The sequence below is a fragment of the Echeneis naucrates genome, chromosome 9, assembly GCF_900963305.1.
Source record: "Echeneis naucrates chromosome 9, fEcheNa1.1, whole genome shotgun sequence".
NCBI classification, from domain to species: domain Eukaryota; kingdom Metazoa; phylum Chordata; class Actinopteri; order Carangiformes; family Echeneidae; genus Echeneis; species Echeneis naucrates.
The window spans coordinates 446,091-467,403 of record NC_042519.1 but is presented as its reverse complement, the minus strand read 5'-3'; the positions used below and the strand labels follow the sequence as shown (position 1 = coordinate 467,403).

At 41.0% G+C, this 21,313-nt stretch overlaps 1 protein-coding gene across 10 annotated transcripts; it reads right to left on the bottom strand.

The window, feature by feature from the left end:
• Window positions 1–8,578: 8,578 nt before the first annotated feature.
• On the bottom strand, window positions 8,579–20,345 carry LOC115049360 (tumor necrosis factor receptor superfamily member 10B-like). 10 transcript variants are annotated; one of them, XM_029511488.1, is made up of 10 exons: window positions 20,232–20,345; window positions 18,387–18,537; window positions 18,067–18,195; window positions 17,879–17,990; window positions 17,674–17,759; window positions 16,656–16,745; window positions 11,468–11,505; window positions 11,039–11,290; window positions 10,393–10,429; window positions 8,579–10,055 (listed from the first exon to the last, which is right to left on the bottom strand). In XM_029511488.1, exons 1-10 carry the CDS (start codon window positions 20,256–20,258, stop codon window positions 9,763–9,765), a joined length of 1,215 nt encoding a protein of 404 aa, XP_029367348.1. In that variant the 5' UTR covers window positions 20,259–20,345; the 3' UTR covers window positions 8,579–9,762. The 10 variants fall into 10 exon arrangements, with proteins under 10 accessions (XP_029367348.1, XP_029367349.1, XP_029367354.1 ...); XM_029511489.1 differs by having other exon boundaries at window positions 8,579–10,052; XM_029511494.1 differs by having other exon boundaries at window positions 11,210–11,290.
• Window positions 20,346–21,313: the final 968 nt, after the last annotated feature.

Below are 21,313 nucleotides of genomic sequence, written 5' to 3'. Positions count from 1 at the left end.
TTCATCTCCTGCCTGCATACAAACCTCTCGTGTGCAGGCACCCAGCTGTGTCTCGCACAGTGAAGAGATGGTCCATAGAGGCTGAAGAGGCTCTTATGGACTGTTTTGACACGACTGTGTGGGAGGAATTCTGTGATTTTCACACGGAGGACATTGACAGTCTCATAGATTGCATAACAGACTATATTCATTTCTGTGTGGAAAACACTGTACCCACTAGGACTGTGATAATTCCTAGGTTCCTAGGCTAGGTTTTGAGATTGTGTGGAAATATCCTTAGATTCTGAACTTGGATTCTCTTTGACAAAGGAGATGGTGAGCAACAATTGAACCGGATCAACTCCTTCTCCAGAGGAGTTGGACTGAGATCATCTTTTGCTGAGGTGGTGACACTCACTCCTTCTCCATCATTCTGTTACACTAAGACATTGTTCTTTTATTGTAAGCGAATTTGTGTTACTGTTTATTGTTATTGAATGTAAAGCACTTTTAAAAAACAGTGAATATTGCACTGAGTGCATTGATTGAGGTATCAACAGTTGATTTTTGGGTAACCTTTTATTTTATTCTTTGTCCTCACCAATTTAATTTAAGTTAAACTAACTTCTGGCTCCATCTGCTGATTTGTGTCTGCAATTTTCTTTTTCAACTACAACTCTTATGATCTTAGAGACTGGTCCAAATTACATTTAACTATTCTCTGTGAACACTAGGTGGGCTACAGAGAGAAGTCCAATTGGCTCATGAAGACTTAGTCACTTAAACTACAGGCTCTCCGAATATCACACCACCACACCACCCATGGGATGAGTTCAAACAGTTTTCCCTGAAATGAGGAACTGTCCACCAACCTTTGCAGGTTCAGGAAATGCTATATATGCAAGCTCAGCAGCAAACACTGTCATAACTTGTTGCAGCTATTATCGGAGCCAAAAGGGCAGAGCATTACTGCATGAAGCTCTTGCTGTGTCACCCAGAACATGACTCTCTGGTAAATGGCACTGTTGTTAAAGTTGGTTGGCTGAGGTTGTTTTTACATGTGCTACAGAAATAAACGGACTTGACTCAAAGTGTTATGTACAAATATGCATAAATAAACCTTACCCTAAGGCACATTCAGACACAGTTTAAGTAGCGCTGGGGTCAGAGTGATGAAGATCATGTCCTGGATCCAGCAAAACAATTTGACCTGAGGCTGAATTCAGTTCCCAGAGACAGATTTTCTACTCAGAAATAAATACAATGTGGTATTTGAACATAATTAAATTCAAAATCAGTATTAGGTGTTATATTTTACAATGTTATAGTAATTACTTTACACTTTATCTCTATTTTACTATACCTACATTGATTGTGGTATCAGTTTCCATTCACGTTACTGTTGTTGCCGTCATTGATGCTACCCCCTGTCAACAAGTGCTGTTCTTGGTCTGAATTAGTTTCACCAAGACATTGACATAACCTGCTCTTTCTTTCTTTCTTTAAGAAACCTGGAGTTTCTACCCATCTCCTCCCACACAAAGTGAGCTGTTATACATGGATTGCCCAATTGATATCGAAGCCCAACTTATTCGAAATACTTTATGTGGCGAGAGAATCTTCCTACCGAGATTAGATGTCCTATCATTTCCAGAGGAGTATCTGTTCAAACGCTACGGCATCATTTATCTCAATATCTCATTCTCCGGCCATACATCAATGTCACACACTGTGGACATGCGCTCACAACACAGCAAATTTAGCGCAAAGTTTTTTTTGCAAACAGTAGTTTTCTTTACAACATCGGTGATGCAGAGTATTATGGAAAGAACAGTGTGTAGAGCTGTGAGAAAAGTAACTCTTGCACTGAAACGGCCGTTACCAATGATGGTGTTCCCGAGACACAAACCTGGAAATCATATATTCTACTATTTTAAATGATATACATTCTGCTGCTCTCCCTGTGGCAGCAGACAGCGCTTCTTCTTTATCATTGTCATCACCATCATCACCCTTCTCCTGTGATGCAGGAAAAGATACTGTTTTAGAATACTTTGAACAGCAATCTGAGGCAAGATCTGAGGATGTGTCCCTCCATATATGCAGCTTTGGCTTGTCCCCCCCATGTTGGTCTGCTCCACGTACCCCTCCATGTTCGCCTTGCACAGGGGGCAGTGTAGTGTAATTAGCTCTTCCTCAGTGACATCTGGATCCTGGGACCAACTTGTGTAGTAAAACATGTCAATTCTCAACTAGATTTGTGTTCACTGTAAATTACAAGAAAATTGTGGGTCTCCTGGATCTATTCAATTTCTACACATCTGTACTCTAATTCTTTGTGACTGTAATGATAACTCAGAATATAATATCACAGTTTGAGCTACAAACATTTTCTTTTATTTTTCTGAAACAGACCATTTCTGTGTTCACTGTAAATTACAAGAAAATTGTGGGTCAATTGTGGACCAATTCTATGGCAGCTGTAGAGGTATGTATCCAGCCACTTTGCATCAGGTTCTTGTATCAGAGTTTTTTTTACACAATAATGACCAGCTCCCTGCACACTATCCCTTATATACTCTTTGGTCAGTGCCCTGTTCTGATGCTAACAGCCTAAATAAACTCACCAGGAAAGCTGTTCCTGTCCTGGGAGTGGAACTCCAGTTGGCTGTGAGAAAGGAGGAGGAGAATGCTGAGAAAACTCTCAGGATCATGTACAATTTCTCTCACCCCCTGCATGCCACACATGCACATTAGTCCCACTATTATTGGCATTTACTCCATTCACACTATAATAAAATAATCTGGCATAAAAATGTCCTTTGGGAATAAAACAGTTCTATCTCATTTTATTTATAATTGCTTATAGAGGACAATGACAGTACTCAGGAGGGGGGAAAAAAAAAACAAAACAAAAAAACACAAGAAACTTCTGCGACAAAAAATGGACCACACTTAATGATTACCTTCCTAGCAACAAACTTTCGCCCTGCTCTATGTTCCCTACAGATAATAGCCAACTAGGCCAGTGAGCGGTGATAGCTATCATGTCTTTGGGGTCATCAGGTGGGGACCTTCTTTTACCGGTGTTTCATCTAGTTAGGCCCACAACACCTCCAGAAGGTTAGACCGTGAACACTGGCGTCTCAGAGTCACCCCCTAATGCCAGCCATCACCACTCCTCACACAAAGACAACTATCTCTGAAACAGCACGACTGTCAACTACTGACCTCTCACCAACTGCACCAGTGAAAGCGGGGTGGGGATACAGACCCTGGCTTGGGTAGGTGGGAGAAATAGAACAGGTGGAGAGAAAAGTAGGGATGGGATACAGACCCTGGTTCAGGTAGGGGGCATGAAAGTATAGAGGGTGCAGGAGGTGGAGGGAATACAAGCTACACTAGCAGATTCAGCAACTAAACTCACCTGAACAATCCTATATTCAAACAAAATCAATACACCAACACAGGCCAACTCACCTGGACTAACCGCATGGTGGCAAAGAGGCTCAAACAGGCCACACCCTCCACTTAAATACACTTCCCCTTCCTGGATTTCTTCCTCTGCTTTCCCTAGAGTCCGTCTATCTTGAGAGCTCCCCCTGCTGGGGGAAACAAAGTGTGAGGATCTCACACTTTGTTTGCGCCTTCTTTGTCTTTCTGAGAAGTGTAGGCTTGTAGCCAATAGCATGGAGTTTCTCAAGCTGCGATGCCACAAGATTGTATTATCAGTTGAAAAAAAAAAAATGGAATAGCAACTACAAACCTAACTAAACATATTGATTATTGACAAAAATCTGACATTACCGAGGACAGCATCCACACTAATACCATTTAGGATGAGGATGATCTGACTTCATGGTGAGTTTTACTTTTGCATAATAATTTATGTGCAAACAAGAACATTTCATGAAGTATATACAAATAGTAACAGGGTATGTATATGTATCACATATGTAACACTGATTTTTCATTAGATAACTTGAAACTGAAGCATCATTTGAACCTGAGTGGTCAATGTTTCTATTTCTGAAGCTGCCACGGGGAGCTGTGGCCTCAAAGTTTTAGGTGCCTCAAGAGGCGGTAACCCTCGGACACCGTGGTGGACACTGGTGGTAAGGGAAGCCGCCCGACTGAAGAAGGACGCCTACTGGGATATGTTAGCCCAGGGGACTCCTGAAGTAGTAGTTGTTGCAAGGTACCGACAGGCCCAAAGGGTTGCAGCATCAGCGGTGAGGAAGGAAAAGCAGCGGGTGTGGGAGGAGTTTGGAGAAACCATGGAGAAGGACTTTCGGGAGGCACCAAGGTGTTTCTGGAAAACCGTTCGACATCTCAGGAGGTTCACTGTTGACTTCAACTGAGGAGGTAGTCGGAAGGTGGAAAGGGCACTTTGAGGAAGTCCTGAATCCAATTTGCACGTCCTCTGGGGTGGAGGAAGAGCTGGAGGATGATGGCGGATCAGTGTCAATCTCCCGGGAGGTAGTCACTGAGGTAGTTGAACAACTCCACAGCGGCAAAGCCCAGGGATTGATGAGATCCGTCTGGAAATGTTGAAGGCTCTGGATGTTGAGGGGCTCGGCAGATGACCACTCTGACTGAGGCGCAGAGGAGCGTGTCAAACTGCGACTCTGACTCCTGGTCTCGACTCGGGATTGTCAGGGTTTTGAATTTCTAATAAAATCGGCCATGTTCCAAGAAATGAGAGCAGCCCTGTCCACCGTGGGATGGACACCATCTCTCCTAATTAGATCAGGTCTCCCCCAGAAAGACTTATAGTTATCTATGTAGTCCACGTTGTTTTCGGGACACCACCTCGACAGCCAGCGGTTAAATGATGACATGCAGCTGTGCATGTCATCACTGGTCCAATTGGGGAGGGCGCCAGAGAATACTACAGTGTCTGACATCATTTTAGCAAACGTACACACCGATTCCACATTAGACTGGGTGTCGCCTGCTCTGGTCCCCGGGATATATTTCACCATGGCCGCCGGTGTCGCTAACTTCACATTACTCAGAATAGAATCGCCAATCACTAGAGTCGGCTTTTCAGAGGGTGTGTCGCAGAGAGGGGAGAACCTGTTGGAAACGTGAACTGGTCGGTGGTGAACCGGGGGCTGCTGCCTACGACTATGCCTCTTGTCTCGGACAGTCACCCAGCCGCCCTGACTAGATCCTGGCTGCTCGGGAGCCTCTGGGGGGGAGGAAACGCTCTTGGCTGCCGTATGAGCTCGTCTAGGTCGGCCCGCACGGGCTACAGGGGGGAGGCTAGCTACACTGGCATAAGTTGGGCTAGTGCAGAGCCGTGATTCTAACTCATTAATTTTCGCTTCCATTTCTACCATCATCCTGCATCTATGACAAGAGGCGCTATCATAAAAGGAGGCAGAAGAATAACTACACATGAGGCACACAGAACAGGAGAGGAGGAGGTGAAAGAGGAAAAGAGAGTGGAGAGAGAGAGCTAAAGGTCCTTGCTAATCAGGTAGTTTGATTAGCGGAGGAGCAGAACCAGTTATAATCTTTGGAGAAATGAGGGATATTGACTTTTAAACCTAGTATTGGTGTGACAATAATTTGCTGTCGGATTAATCAAGTGAATTAGGAAATAATAACAGAAGAACAGTGGAAACAATACACAAGATGACACATAGCATAGCAGAGAGCACAACTGCCAGTGACCAGAAATGACGCAACACGCTTACCGCCAATCAGGATCAGTGTGATAAACACTGCAGTTTCCAGACTTCAGGACCCTGCCTGGCTTGGGCTCGCTTTATGTTTTTTCTGCCCCACATGATTGGCCAGCTCCATGAGCACTGAGCAGGAGGGGAAGGGGTGGGAGCTACACACAGCCAAGAGAGAGAATGGGCACTAGCACACCCACACAGAGATGCTGGAAAGAAGTGGGAATTGAAAATGAGTGGCAGGGACAGAAGCCAAGTTTTGATGCATTTCAGTTTCATTGATCAAGCAAAGGCAGAATGGGTGACTAAGGCTTCAGTCTACCCACGCCTTGCATGTGAGATGGCACAGACACCGTGTATTGTGGTCACAACTGTCCCCTCTGAGCAAATCTTCTAAAAACAGGGCAAATAATTACAGAGAGAAGGAACAGAAGCACCCTCTCAAAGCTGAGACACATGGCCTTTCTCAATACGAATCTTTTCTAAAGACTAGCTGAAACAGTTGCCTGTTTTTCTTTTATACATTTTTATTTATTGTTCATTCATTCATTCATTCATTCATTCATTTAATCGCCTTATTCGTTTCTGGGTCGCAGGGCTGCTGGAGCCAATCCCAGCTCACATTGGGCGAGGGGCGGGGTAAACCCTGCATAGCTCGCCAGTCTATCGCAGGGCCAATACACAAGGACAAACAGAGACAACCACTTGCACTCGGATTCACACCTACGGTCGATTTAGAGTCCCCAGTTAACCTATACATGCATGTCTTTGGACGGTGGGAGGAAACCCACGCAGACACGGGGAGATGCAAACTCCACAGAGAAAAGACCCAAGCCGGGAACTGAAATCATCACCTTCTTATTGTGGGGCGACAGCGCTAACCACTACGTTGCTGCCCACTTATTTATTGTTTTGTTCTTTTTTTTAATTTATGGTTGTTTCACACTAAATAGTTAAACAATGATAAATAAATAAGTATACAATCAGAGATTGTACCTTTTGTCTAATTGAGAAGGGTCTTTGTTTTTGTACTTATTTATACATTTATTTTTTGTAGCACTCTGGTCAATGTTGAGTAAAATAAGCTATATGAATATTAAACATTTGATATAATATAAACACCCAATTTTACATTGTATATGGTAATAAATTATTTTAGGCAACAAAAAATCTGAGTAGCCACCTGAGAGCCGAAAGAGTTGTTTATTTTTAGTGAGCCGTGCCAAAAGAACCGGTGCCCTAAACAGAGCTAAACAGAATTCCCATCAGTATTTCCCGGCGGGTGGGGGGGGAGGGCCTGAGAAAAATAGGACACTTCCAAAATAATAGTAAGACAAAAAAACTACATTAAAATAATGTCAGATGACAGTCTGTGGTACCTTAAAAAAACGACAAAAAACGTAATGTTAACTAGATCATAAATATGGGATGAAATGACGCAAAATATAGCACTTGATTCTTACTGGCTTGACGTTACATTAAAAACCGGAAAAAAATACCAATTTCAAATCAATACGACACGAAATATGATAAACGAGGAATATCTGATGATTTTCATTTGCTGTCAAGGTTCAGAAATTTAATAAAATCCAAACCTTCACTGCACCGTGGCATATGACTATCGTGCTTGTACACACGAAATGAACTTCCATTTGAAATACATTAGTATGAAAAATGTTCTGGCTAGCACGAAAAAAAAGGAGAAAATCGTGCTGCTACGCACGAAACAATAGAATAAAAATCGTGACAGTTTCACGATTTCCTGTAAGACTGGGTTGGGTCGTTCCAGTTCCTTAGCCTCTGTGGACGTGGGAGGGCCTCTTGACGGCCCTCCACCCGTTTTTGGGGGCCTCTGCCCTCTTTCTGTTGGCTAAGCAGAATTCAAATGTTAATCTTTTTTTTTTCCCCTTCTTAATTAGTAGATGTCAGTGGGCTATTAAATGAGAAGACGTTAAAACAAAATTTTATTAGGGGTTTAAATTATTACTTGAATTAATATTTACTTTGTTTAATATCTTAAGTCAATTAAAAAAAAAAAAAAAAATCAAAGTGAGGTGCAATCATAGCCCACCAAAATATGCCTTACCTTTTTGAATGATGTTTTTATATTTCCTTTTTAACTGCTTCCAAGTACGCTTCTCCCCTGACGGATTGTACCTAAATGAAAATCAGATTTTATTTCTATTTATAAATGTAAACTGCAATCTCTTACGGTTAAATGTAAAAATCAATGGAATAATATATTCAAACATACGCATTGACTCGGGTAGCATATTTTTCCCATGCCGTTTCTCCTTCGTTGCTGCAGCGGTGTTACATTTACGGCGAAACACGTGCTTATACTCTCCATAGGCCTTCATTAAAACCGCCAACTCAATCGTGGTGAAATAAGTGGATCGCTTTCTCTCTGTTGTCATGGTGACTCGTGGTATCTGGGCTCTATTGATGATGGCTTTTTATATTGGTTGTGCACGCACGCAACTCAAAAGGTGAACATATCCAGAGTTGATTGAATTATCTCAGATCAGCCGTTCTGGAACTGGATACTCAGTGTTTCCCCATCTCAGAGTTTGCTGAACCTCCTACCTGGAATAGCCCTTAGTTGTCCTCTGTAAATAGTGGAATAGCTGCCGTGTAATAATTCTCATCCTGGTGTCAATAGACATTTGCCCCATTTTACCAGCTTGGCATGAAGCAGCAAGCAGTGGCTGTTGTGGCTCATGAGGTTTCTGTGAATTATCAGAGACTAAAATAGCAGTAAAATGCTCTTTTTTGACAAGTCATCACACGAACAATTGTATTTTTGCTCATCACTCAGTCAACACTGACGTCCCAAGTACAAGGCATATATTACAGTAATACCTAAGTTCAAAACAGAATGAATAAAGCACCACAAGATTGACAGTTTTTAGTCAACATCTTTATTCTTGAAGCCTTTGTATTTCACTTTCTGTTCATGTTAACTTTCTCTTGTGACTGAACTATCATGAATGAGTAGGTCAGTCAAAAGAGTAAGAGTAAAAATATGGAAAAACAGACAAGGAGTCAACCGACAGTGGATAATTTGAAAGTGAGAGAGCAACATGCAAAAAAAAAAAACAAAACAAAACAAAAAACAAGCAGCTGTAATACTGAAGTTTAGCTCATCTAACAACTGACAGAAGAGACTAAAAAATAGTGGAGAAACTGGATAATTAGAAATGATGAAAGATGTAATAATTTAACAAAAATAAGAACATTACAAACATTAAACAACCACACTCATCAGGTACAGGATATGGTCAGGAATAGAAAATTACAATTAAATGATAAATATCATTACCTCTCTTCCATAACGGCTCAATCTACTTGCAGCAAGCCCAAGGACATTTAGCAAAGTCATTCTTTAGGTGTTCAAACTGTGCACCAATAAAGAAATCAACTCCTGAGTACATTACATAAATATCAATATGCTCTAATGATCATCGTATTCACTATGACAAACAACCTGTCTTGAGAGAGAGTAAAAAAGTAGTCTTTGTATACAAGACAGGAAACACTTGAAATACTTATGTTAAATATCAATGAAATACTTAATTAACCCTCCATGTACCGCTGGAGGAAACATCCTTGAGTCATACGACAGAAAAGACCTCAAAGAGTATTCTTGGTCAGATAATGGCATAATGGATAATTGGCAGATAATTCAGCCAGGTTTGACAACAAGATCCAGAAAGTATTGTAACATGCCTTCACTGAATCAGCAAAGCCGGCAGTGTCTGAAAAATACACACTAGGTGTGCAAGTGTCTCTTTTAGCTGAATAAAACACTATGTGATGGCAATGATCTGTGCCTCTCCACCAGACAGGCAAGCCTTCACAAGGCCCTCATATCATATAATGTCTGAGACCTGAACCACTGTAGGTGGCAATCTTTTGAGCTCTAGTTTGAGCAATAGTTTTCTCCAGTAACAACCCTGACACCAAAGGTGACGTCCATACATAAATTATAAACACATCAGAGCCTTTAGTGATGATACGCCAACTGGTTTTGGAAGGAAATTAAAATCCAAAAACATCTTCTCAGAAGAACTCCTATTGGAAAATTCACCGCTCATTAACACCCACAGATATAATGACCATTGTGGATTGCTTTCTCCCTCACTGTCTCAGCCGTTCTTCTCTGATTCAGATTCAGTAAGACTTTCAGCAATTCATTTAAGCTCGCCTCTCTGCCCTCCTTCTCCACCCAAATGTTCAGCAAGTCGTGGATCTTGTCTTCATAAGGAAGGTTCTCTTTGCTTTTGATCACATTGTCACTGATGCCAAGGTGACGGAAAAATCTCTTGTGGCAGTCGACCTCTATCTCTTCCAGATACTCGAAGCATTTCCTCAGAGATGCTTCACCTGCTAACAACAGACCGATTCAAACTCCTGGACCAGGACCTGACATGTACTATCCATTAGAAATATGTATAACTTCAGTCAGACAAAATCAGGGCTGCAGAAACATCAACTTTCCATGTTTTTAGATTGGTTTGGGGTGTGTACAGCAGAGATGTGCATCTGTGCTTCATTGAGAACTGCTGCTTAAACTATCCCATTGAACAGTAAATTAAGTTGATTAGTTTGAAAGGAATGAGGTGTGATCTTGTGAAAACAACAGCTGAATTAATGTTTAAATCTGTGAATCATATAAATGGGTAGGAGAGAAGGAATGCAAATTTAAAAATAATAAACACATTACCATCCAGAGGAATGAGTCTGGTAAACTGCTCTTCTTCCTACAAGACAAACACAGGAAGCAATCATTAGCACTCAAATGAGCCAGCTGTAAGATTTGGTGAACACAGGTAATCTCTTATTCAGGTGGTTAGCGTGCCCAAAAGTCACATGGTCCCTGCTGATCGACTAGCAGTTGAACTGAATCAAATCAACTCAAATCAGATTTATTTGTATAGCGCCAAATCATAACAAAGTTACATCAAGGCACTTTACATAAAGAGCAGGTCTAGACCAAACTCTTTACAAAATTTTTTTAAGAGACCCAACAGATCCCCCAATGAGCAAGCACTTGGCAACAGTGTCAAGGAAAAACTTCCTTCAAGAGGTAGACACCTCGGGCAGAACCAGGCGCAGGGGGGGGATTTCAAGTACTGATGAGAATTTGAGTTAAGCATCTTTTTCTGTCCCTGTGACCGGCAGGACTAAGTGAATCGGAAAATAGGAGAAAAACAGAGCAACACAGTAGGAGACCATTCAAGTTTGGAACTTGGAAAAGACAGTCAGAGCAGTGTAAATGTACAGCTGAGATGAGACAGAAAAGCATTAATCATTAGAACAAAGCAGAAGGAGGAAAAATTCCAATGATGAAGATGACCTGATGCTCTCACCCTCCTGTTTGGCTGCCTGGGGAGCACAGAAGTGACTGCAAGGGGGAGTGCGGGGAAGACAGAGGAGGGCAGGCTGGTTAGTCTGTGCTGAGAGTTACTGGCTGAGGGTTTGAGGCTTTCACACAGCATTTTACGCTCATCCTCCACGCCGGCTAAGGATTTATCTCTCACCAGTTGCCAGTTTGAGAGGCTTGCCCTGAGGGTGTCTCCATTCCTCCTTTCCTCAGCAGGACAGTTATCAGTGTAGCACTGGGGAGGATGAGGAACATGTTCAAATCACTTAAAAGACCTTAATTTGTCATTGCCAGCATTTGGCCCTTGTTTTTTTTAGAATTCATTTAATCGGGGCAAACTTACACATTTAAATGTTTTCCCAACGGCAGTTATCTTTCATTAATCCCACAGTACATTAAGTTATTATAAGTGACTCACATCTTTTATGCTGTCAGGCAAATGTCTCTGGGAGCCTGGAAAAAAAAAAAAGTACAATTTTAAGAAATATGAGAGATACTTCACCTCCATGTGCTTTGGAATGGCAAAAATAGTGAGGTCCATAAATATTTTGACATTACCAGTTTGTCAGCATTCTGACATAGTTTCTCACCACTCTGTTTTTTTGTTTAGTGTTTTACGTGCTTTAAATTAGTAAATATGATCCAACTTGAATGAAAAGCAGTCGAGGTTGTCATTGTTTTAAGAAGCTCCAACATTTTGAAGCAACAGGGGGGCGAGTCAGAGCGCTGCAACATACCACTATCATGGCAGCCTGTCCGGACAGAGTACCCCCTGAACCTGCCCCGGTCCGTCCCCCAATATGTGAAGGTGTGAGAAATGATACAGAGCAAAGTGTGTGATGAGTGAAAAGTGATGTTGGTACAATTTAAGAGGCAGGCAATTGAAGGCCTGGTCCCCAGCCAGAGGGGACCAGACCCTCACTTGCCCAGGCACCTGCAGGTGGGCCATTTACCATACTGTTTAGAGTAAAGAGTAATCTCCTATGGACCAAAATGGAGACTCATTTCTGTCTACTATTGTAATAGGATTAAAAATTTGGACATGGAGAGAGCATTCAATCATTCTGTGTAGGAATATTGAGAATGGTCTCCATGTCTCAGTAACTTTCTACTGCTATCAGTATCAGAGGGTTACAATCAGTGATTTGAGTAGACGTGAATGTTGGATTGTAAATGTGGATATTTGAGGGATGTGTGTACAGCAAAGTCAAAGGATGTGTCATAAAAATTGAGCATCAAATCCCAGAAATGAAACATCAAAGTTAGTTGTATGGGCACCCAATTGAGATGTTATTGCATAGGGCGAATGTGGAGGAGTGAGTGAAGGGGAGTGTGGATGAGAGGGAAACAGACAGAGGGAGAAAGAGGAAAGAAAATCAGGAGAAGACCAACAAAGTGAGTGAAAGGATAGGAGAGGTGGCATACATTAACATTTGTGAGATTTTTTTTACTTCATATCTAGGCCCCAAGTGTATATCTTGACTCTCCAGTCTGTAAAAATCATGCTTTCATACTCAGCCTAAATGACATTGCTTTCTCTGATTAGAAACAGAAAGGCATTAATAATAAAAATTATTTTTTATACTGGGGGAAATTTTGCCTCATTTACACAGCTACAAGTCAAATATGGAATACCTACTTCAGGTTTTTTCCAGTTTTTAGAGATTTAGTGTTTAATTAAAAAAAAAAAAAAGTACCTTTGAAGTAACTTTGAAGTTTTGATTAAACATAATACTCTTGAGAGTATTAATAGTGTGGACCCGAACACTTGTGGCGTAATCTCTTTTTTCTATCGAATGCTTCATGATGGAGCGCCACTGAATTCAGAGACATATAAAACAGCATGGGCAGACAACTTGAATATGGAAATAAATGATGAGATTTGGGAAGAATGTCTACAAAATGTACAAACTTGTTCAGTTAACACCAGGCACAACCTAATACAGTTTAAAGTGCTCTATAGACTCCATTATTCGCAGGAAAAGCTACACAAATTTTATCCTGATGTCCCACCAACACGTAACCGATGTAAATCCACAATAGATACCCTAGCGCATTCATTCTGGGCATGTAGTAAACTTAATTCATACTGGAAATGTATTTTTCAGTGTTTTTCTGAGACTTTTGGTAAAAATCTTGCAGCCAACCGTCTGGTTGCCATTCTAGGGGCCACAAGTGTCCTTTCTTCTGTTAATAAATTTGAAAGAAGAGCAATACAATTTAGGATGGTGATCACTAAAAAGCTGATTTTAGGAGTATGGAAAACAGACTCTGTGCCAACTTATAATTTATGGTTGGGAGAATTGTCAAACACTCTACACCTGGAGAAACTGAGATTCTGCAATGAAGATAGAGGAGATAAGTTTGATAAGACATGGGATCCTGTACTGAAATATCTTAAAATGTGAGCCTTTAGACACTGGCTATTGTACAAAACCTAACAGTGTAAACAAATCTATTATTTTGGATGTCTACCAATTTATTTAAACTCCCTCCTTAAACCACATGACAACATTTCCTCATCATTCACCACTAAAAAGTGCCAGTCCATCCTTACATTTTTCCAAGCAAAAATAAACACCTGCAGAAACCTCAAGACTTCCATTATCCCTCCTATCTCTCCACCTACCTCACCACCAATCACCGTCCAGCCCCTATCCCAGTTCTCTCCAGTATGCCCACCACAGCTAAAAACCATCATGACCAGGATGAAAACCTCCAACTGCATTCTGGATCCCATACCATTGAAACTGATTAAGGACTACCTTCTTGTCATCTCTCCGCTCATTATGGATATAATCAACGACTCCCTCAGCTCTGGTTCTGTCCCCCAAACCCTCAAACTGGCCGCAGTCACACCCATCATCCAAAAAAAAAAAAAACATGTCCAAACCCTGATAACCCAAGCAATTTCCACCCAATCTTCAATCTCCCTTTCTTCTCAAAAATCCTGGAATGTGCTGTTGCCTCACAACTCAGTAGCCTCAGTCACCTGGTCCAATCTTTCCAATCTGGCTTCAGTTGAAAACACAGCACTGAAAGAACCCTCCTTAAAGTCTATAACAATCTTGTCCTCTCCTCAGAATCCTCAGTCTCCTCGACCTCACTGCAGCCTTTGACACTATCAATCACTACATCCTGCTCTCCCATCAGGAATCATCTCTCCACATCACTGGCACAGCACTGTCCTGGTTTCACTCTTATCTCTCCAACCATCACCAATTATTATTAGTATTAACAATTGTACCTCTCCCACTGCTCCTCTGTCCCAAGGCGTCCCCGAGGGGTCGGTACTTGGTCTCTCCTCTTCATCCTCTACATGCTCTCCCTTTCCAAAGTCATCCGTTATCATTAGCTTACAGTTCCACTGTTATGCTGACGACATCCAGCTCTACATCTCCACCACTGTACTATTGCAATAGCATCCTCTATGGCCTACCATACAAACTCCTCAGTAAGCTTCAATACATTCAGAACTCCGCCTCCCGTCTGTTCACCCACACCCACTCCCGTGACCACATCACCCCAGTCCTCCAAAACCTACACTGGCTCCCCATTACATACTGCATACAATTCTAAATCCTCCTTTTCACACATAAAGCTCTCAACAACCAGGCCCCTCCAATGATAAAAGTGACACTTTGATATATGATTATATGAGTTTGTCCAATTACTTTTGTTCCCTTAAAAAAGTGGGGGGCACATCTGAAATGTGTTGTAATTCCTACACCATTCACCCGATTTCAATGTAAATACGCTCAAATCAAAGCTGAAAGTTTGTGCTTAAAGTATTGATTGTTTCGTTTTAAATCCATTGTGGTGGTGCACAACTGCCTTTATATTGATGGCTCCAGTTTCAGGTTTGTCCTGGATGTTGACATATGCACTAATGTTGGCACATCTGCCACCACAGCACATACAGCTGTGATTTCATCAAAGTCTCAAATCAAGCACCAAGAGGATACCACATCAAAATAATGTTAGAGGACTCAAGTTCAAGTGTATGAATGAACTGTTGTGAGCTTTTTGGAACTGGACATAAGGGTGACTGGCTCTAGATATCTAGATAATGAATAGTAAGATAATGAACAGTAGCGCAAGTAACTTGTGAAAACACACACCATGGCTTGTTTCTGTAGATACCATGAAATCCACCCAGCCTCCATCTGTATCTCTTTAACTTCACAGAGTTATGGGACAGAGCCTACTCCTGCCTCAGGGACAACGATAAAAAAAAATAAATAAATAAATGAAAGGAGCAGTTGCCTAATTGTCACACGACTCAGATAAAACCACTGTATCAAGACATGTTTGAATGGTGATACACCCCCTAAGTCTCAGGTTCATTCATTAATTCATGGGGGGGAGAAAAAAAAAAAAAATATATATATATATAAATAAAACTGCACGTTTATTATGACACATGTAGATTCTTCATTATAACATGAAAGATAAGGCTTGATACTGACAATTATTTACAAAGGAAAATTCTGCAACTTCATGACTGGCTGCATGTGCGTTATCAGAGTTTTGTTAAAACCCTGTGTGGTACTGCAGGCTGTAATCTCCTTTCTAAAATCCAAACCACTATCCGGTCGTTATTTCCTGACTAGATCTGTTGGCATTGAATCAGTGTCTGCTGAGAGCACAGCAATTTCACTAAAAGGTATTCAAAAGGTATTACAAGACCAGGCTTAAAACTTTCCTGTATGACAGAGCGTACAGTTAAAAAGTCCTCTACTCTTTAGGTATGCTGCTATAGGCCTAGGCTGCTGGGGGAAGGACTGAGCTTCTCTCTCTCTCTCTCTCTCTCTCGCTCTCGCTCTCTGTCTCTCCCTGTCACCCTCTCTCCCTCTTTCTCTCTAACTCCCTCCTTGCATGCGCTGATAAAAACCATCCTTCTTAAAAAAAAAAACAAACAAAAAAAAAAAAAAAAAAACAGTTTCACCCAGTTCTAAGCATTTATACTGCATTTACTAACCATGTTCTGCCAAAGTCTCTGTCTCTCCCAGTTCCTCTCCTCTCTCTCCCTGTCCTCATCCTGCAGGTGGTGACTCATCTCCATCCCATGTTCCTGCAACACCTGCTGGTCCCATATAGCATGAATTCTGTATTACAGCTCAACTCCATGAACTTCATGCAACAACATGTTCCTGCCTACACCCCCCCCCTCCAATGCCTGCCTGCCTGCCTGCCTGCCTGTCTCTCTCTCTCTCTCTCTCTCTCAACCCAACCGGTCGAGGCAGATGGCCGCCCCCCCTGAGCCTGGTTCTGCTCGAGGTTTCTGCCTCTTAAAGGAAGTTTTTCCTTGCCACTGTTGCCAAGTGCTTGCTCATCGGGGGATCTGTTGGGTCTCTTTAAATAAATTTATAAAGAGTTTGGTCTAGACCTGCTCTATATGTAAAGTGCCTTGATGTAACTTTGTTATGATTTGGCGCTATACAAATAAATCTGATTTGATTTGATTTCATTTGATTACAAGCCAGAAATGACTAAAAAAAAATGTTCATCAATGTAATTAATCATCGATCATATTTCTCCACCAAAAAACTGTCCAGTGAAATCTTCAAAGCATCTGGGCTTATTCTTCCATCTCCACCTACCTGTTACTTTGCTTTTTTTCCACACACAGCCTATGGTCAAACTAATGAGCCCGACAGCAAACAGCACAGGTGGGACAACCAGAGCACTCACTGAACAGAAACACAAACACAAAACATCAACAGAGCAGTGTGATGGTACTAATATGGATGATAGGAATATATACATGTGGTGCCATGATTGCTGGACATTTCATGCATTTATTGTGACTCCAATATCATTCTGAAGTCACAAAGGACCAAATCAAATCAGATTTATTTATGTAGCTCCAAATACATACATACAGTTAAATCAATGAATCAAGGGAAAGAATGAGAGCAGGAGCATTTGAAAACAAACAGAATGTGTGTTTCTGTGCCAAAAAGACCATAAACTGTATGTCTGAACTTCAATTTGGTGATCAATTTACCACAATTTCTGGAAGATAAGAGTGCACCCAAATACAAGCTGCACCCACTAATTTAAAGAGAAACACAGTTTTGTACATATATAGGCCGCACTTGTTTATAAGCCGCAGGTGTTGGAAATATGTGAGGAAATGGCACATGACAGGAATTATGTTACACAGAAAGATTCTGCCTTTTTGCCAAATCAATCGACTTTAACTTGAAAGCTGCATCGTATGTATTGCTTTGTGTGTTTTCCTTGATAAGGGTGTGTGCATGAAGCGCAAAATAAATGACTGATCTGAAGAATTTAGTGTGGGTGCGTTTAATTTAATTTGAATAATTTCATGGGTCCACTGTGACTTGTTTGGTAATTTCATTGGTTTGATGTGACACTAAATGTATTGGCGGCATGAAGCTGCATCGTTGTTTAAGCCACAGGGTTCAAAGCTTGTGAAAAAAAAGTAGTGTCATATTTTGAAAATTACAGTAGTCGTTTTATTTTGGTTTTTTTTAATTTCAGTGTTCCCACCCTTATGTATAATTACAAATCCAATTTGCAAAGAACAAACTTGTCAATATAAAAATGCAGGATGTGATGTTCTTCTAATGACTGAATCCTTATGTTCTGTACCTGAGGTAGAGGGAGGCTGAATTTTCTTGCACTCTGTGTTGGAGGTAGAAGTGCAGTTCCTCACTATCTCTTCATCTTTGTCACACCTAGTTTAAAGGATTGAATGCGCCAAAGAAATAAAAATTTGTGAGTTTGCCTCAGAAACAATCCAACTTGAGAAATGAGTCCCTCACATCGCCCACACATCAGGTCTGCATTGACTCACCTTGAACATTTCTTGCACACTTCACATGCTTGGTCAGGAACACAGAATCTCCCTTGTTTGCACTGACAGACAGTATCTTGAGTGGAATTACATGGCCTTACAACTTCCTGATCTAAGAAAGCAAAAGAAAAGGTTGAATATTGATTTCTCATTTTAATCAATGGTGTAAAGATGTCAAGCAGAATTACCCAAGTGACACTGCGTGCACTTGAAACACTGATCCAGTCCGCTGGCGTGCTCCATGTACAGCCCATGATCACATTCCTCACACCTGCCCATCTCTCCTGAGCTGGTGCAGTGTGATTTTACATGTGTACCTGAAACCCAACCCCAAAAAAACAAAACAAAACAATAAGTCTCCTTGTCCTTTTTGACCTAAATATTCTTCCAAAAAATACTGAGCCATCAGGAGCTAAATAATAGCCCATCACTCTTCTGATGGGCTTGTAATGGAGTGTAATGAATTTCAGTCCTTGTGGACTACATCAAGTGTTGCTGCGCAACTTACCAGCTCGACAGTTTAAACAGCACATGTTGTCATGTTGGTACTGGTCGGCTGAACAATAGATGTCCTGCTGCATTCTTCTGCGGCTCAAGTAAAGAGCAGACTGTGGGAACGCCCCCAAGAGGCTGATGAACACCGTCAGAATGAGAATAACCTAAACAGATCAACTAGACGTTTACTGTTTATATATTAATCAAAGTTTAATCAAATTTTACACAGCAAAGCATGAAAAAAGGAGACTTACTAGCAAACCAACTGATTATAAAAATTCTTATTTATACTTTTAGGTGCAATGGTGACAGAGTAAATTGAGAGTGGGGGATTGAAGGCAGTAAATGATCCAACCAATCCAGTCAGAATATAAACTGCTAATCCCCTATTTATGGGCCATGTATAATAATAATAATAATAATAATAATACATATCACAAATCTCTTTGTAGACTAAATGCATTTGAGCTTTGCATGCAGGATACTTGGGTCATCTTGGACCTAAATGTACAATCAAATAATTACATGCTCAATGGAAAGTAAAAATTATATTCACAAGCACCAAAATTATTTCCTTTTAGTTCGTTTAGGCTTCTTTATTTTTGAAATTCTTTATATACATTTGACATTAATGATTACATTATAAATGCCATAAAGGCAGTATTCTCTTTCTCTGCCTTCATGTGTGTCATCCAGTAGTCTGAAGTTATCACTGGTGCTCATAGGAAGTCACATGCTTATCGCTTTTGTACAGTCATTTTTACAACCGGTCTAGATATGGCTGTGCCCTACAAATGATATCCACCAAAATAACAAATAAGGTTAGATCTTAAGAGGGAATTTCCTGATGAGGACAGCAAAGAAATCAGCTGTCAATGACAGACTCTGAACTGGTCTCACCGGTGGGGGGGGGGGGGGGGGGGGGGAGCATCTGATCACAATATTCTACGGCTCGAACCAGGCAGGAGGAATCACCATATAAGGCAATTAGAGAGGACCCCCCCCACCTAGCAACAAGGCCTTGCATGAATTATCAGTCCACATACCCACACAAACTGAGACACATGCACACAGAGACCATTATGTAGGTATGAAAATGAGAATTCTGAGATGAACAGGGGAGAAGAAATGTAAAATAAACTTTTTTTTTTTTTTAAATGTTAAATGATGCAAAATCCACTTGACATAGAATCTAAAATGTAAATGTTCTTATTTCCTGTAAGAACACCTCCACTCACCTTTGACCCCCAGGTGACCACCACATTCTTCATTTAAGAAATATATTGGACCAGATTAAAGACAGATTACTAATAATCAATAGTTGTTTTCTCTCTTGGGTTTAGTTTACAGATCTGTGGAAGTTTGATGGCTCACTTTGCACTGAAAACAAACGGTAAGACACCCAGTGTCCCAGTGAGCCCAGTTTGCTCAGCCTAGCTTTCTACTTAATTTACTGTTCATTAGTTCGGCACCTATATTCGGGAAGCGCCGACGTGCTCTTTGAGCTCTTTCCGGTTTTGAAAACGTTTCCTCAGGACTATGAGGTATTTGGCACATAGACTCAGACATGACGCGCCTATTAGCAGACAGGTGACACTTTTAGCGAAAACAAAGTTCCACATTTCTTGACCAAGAAAACACTTGAGACTTTGAGAATTTTATACTGCGCTGTTCGAAGAAAAGTAGCGAACAGAGCGACATCTGATGAGTCAACGTGAAATTCCCTGCTCCAGTCAAGTTTTTAATTTCTCGGTTCACAAATGAAGAAATGACGCCATCTGAGCTTTCAGAAGCAGTGATACTTCAATGCGAATTATAGGCTATAGATTACAGCTTGAGAGTTAAAGTTCAGTCTTACCAAACAGCCCGCTCTAAACGTCAACATGCTTAAACAGGAGTATAGCGCTTATTCCAGCTACAGCTTGTACTCTTCTGTCACAAGGGTGCTGCTCTCGCGGTCTGCCTCAGTATGGGTCAGGTGAGTTAATAAATAATGGGAGGAGCCACTAAGCCGCGTCACTGCAGTTAAAGGAGCAGTAGAACATATCCACACCTGAGCAGTGTGTGAGCAGAGAGAGGCTGTTTCTTAATTCTGAGCTCATCTACCTGAGGGGGACTTTTGAAAACAGGGATTCACTGATATAGAGACAATAATCAATTAAAACAGAAATTATTATATACAAAGCAATACATTAGAACCCCTGATTATTTGGGAAAAACACAAAATATACAATATTTTCCAAAAATTAGGTGCAAAGTGGAATATTAGGAATGAGGCTATTGCAGCCTTGACCAGATCAACATTGATTTAGAATTTTATTTTTGGAGCATTTAAGAATTTATTTAAAAAGTGTACTCTTTTTACCTCAAGATCCCAAAATGCTCCCTCTTGTAATGTGTAATAAAAATATAATATGACTTTATTTCACTTTAACTGCATCGCATCTTTTTTTATTTTTATGTTTTTATGCCTTTTTTGTCATAAAATGTCAAGTGTTTTGTAATGTGCTTGTGTTAACAAGTAAAGATCACAGATCACTTTCAGGTGAACATTACATGGATGTACTCCACATTTGGAGCACTGGTTCCTCACCCTTCTATGTTATGGACACACAACACACTGCTTCCATTTTCCTCCTCCTGACCATGGATCTAGCTCTACAGGTACTTGATCAGAGCCAGCTTGTCTCTCCTGTGACAGTCTGGCAGGGACAGTCTGTCATGGAACTGCAGGGCTAGACTGATCTGCAAAAATCTCTTATGGGATATTGCTGCAACAAAAACTGCACATCCAGTCTCATTGTCTCATGGGCTCTTAGTTGGATTTCCCCATTTCTTGATCTCCATGGAGAAGTGCCATCCTACATAGCCTCTTCCTCTTCTAACCCTAAATCTATCTCCCAGATCTCCCCATAAGCAAATTGACAACATCATGAACAT

Bases quoted from the DNA above. Each gene is read 5' to 3' on its own strand.
- LOC115049360 (XM_029511488.1), bottom strand. From the start codon at position 20,258: ATGTTGACGTTTAGAGCGGGCTGTTTG. The intron at 18,538-20,231 runs GTAAGACTGAAC...TGATCTGTTTAG, and splicing joins CGTTTAGAGCGGGCTGTTTG to GTTATTCTCATTCTGACGGT. The intron at 11,291-11,467 runs AGTCACTTATAA...CCTCATCCTCCC, and splicing joins CTGACAGCATAAAAGATGTG to CAGTGCTACACTGATAACTG.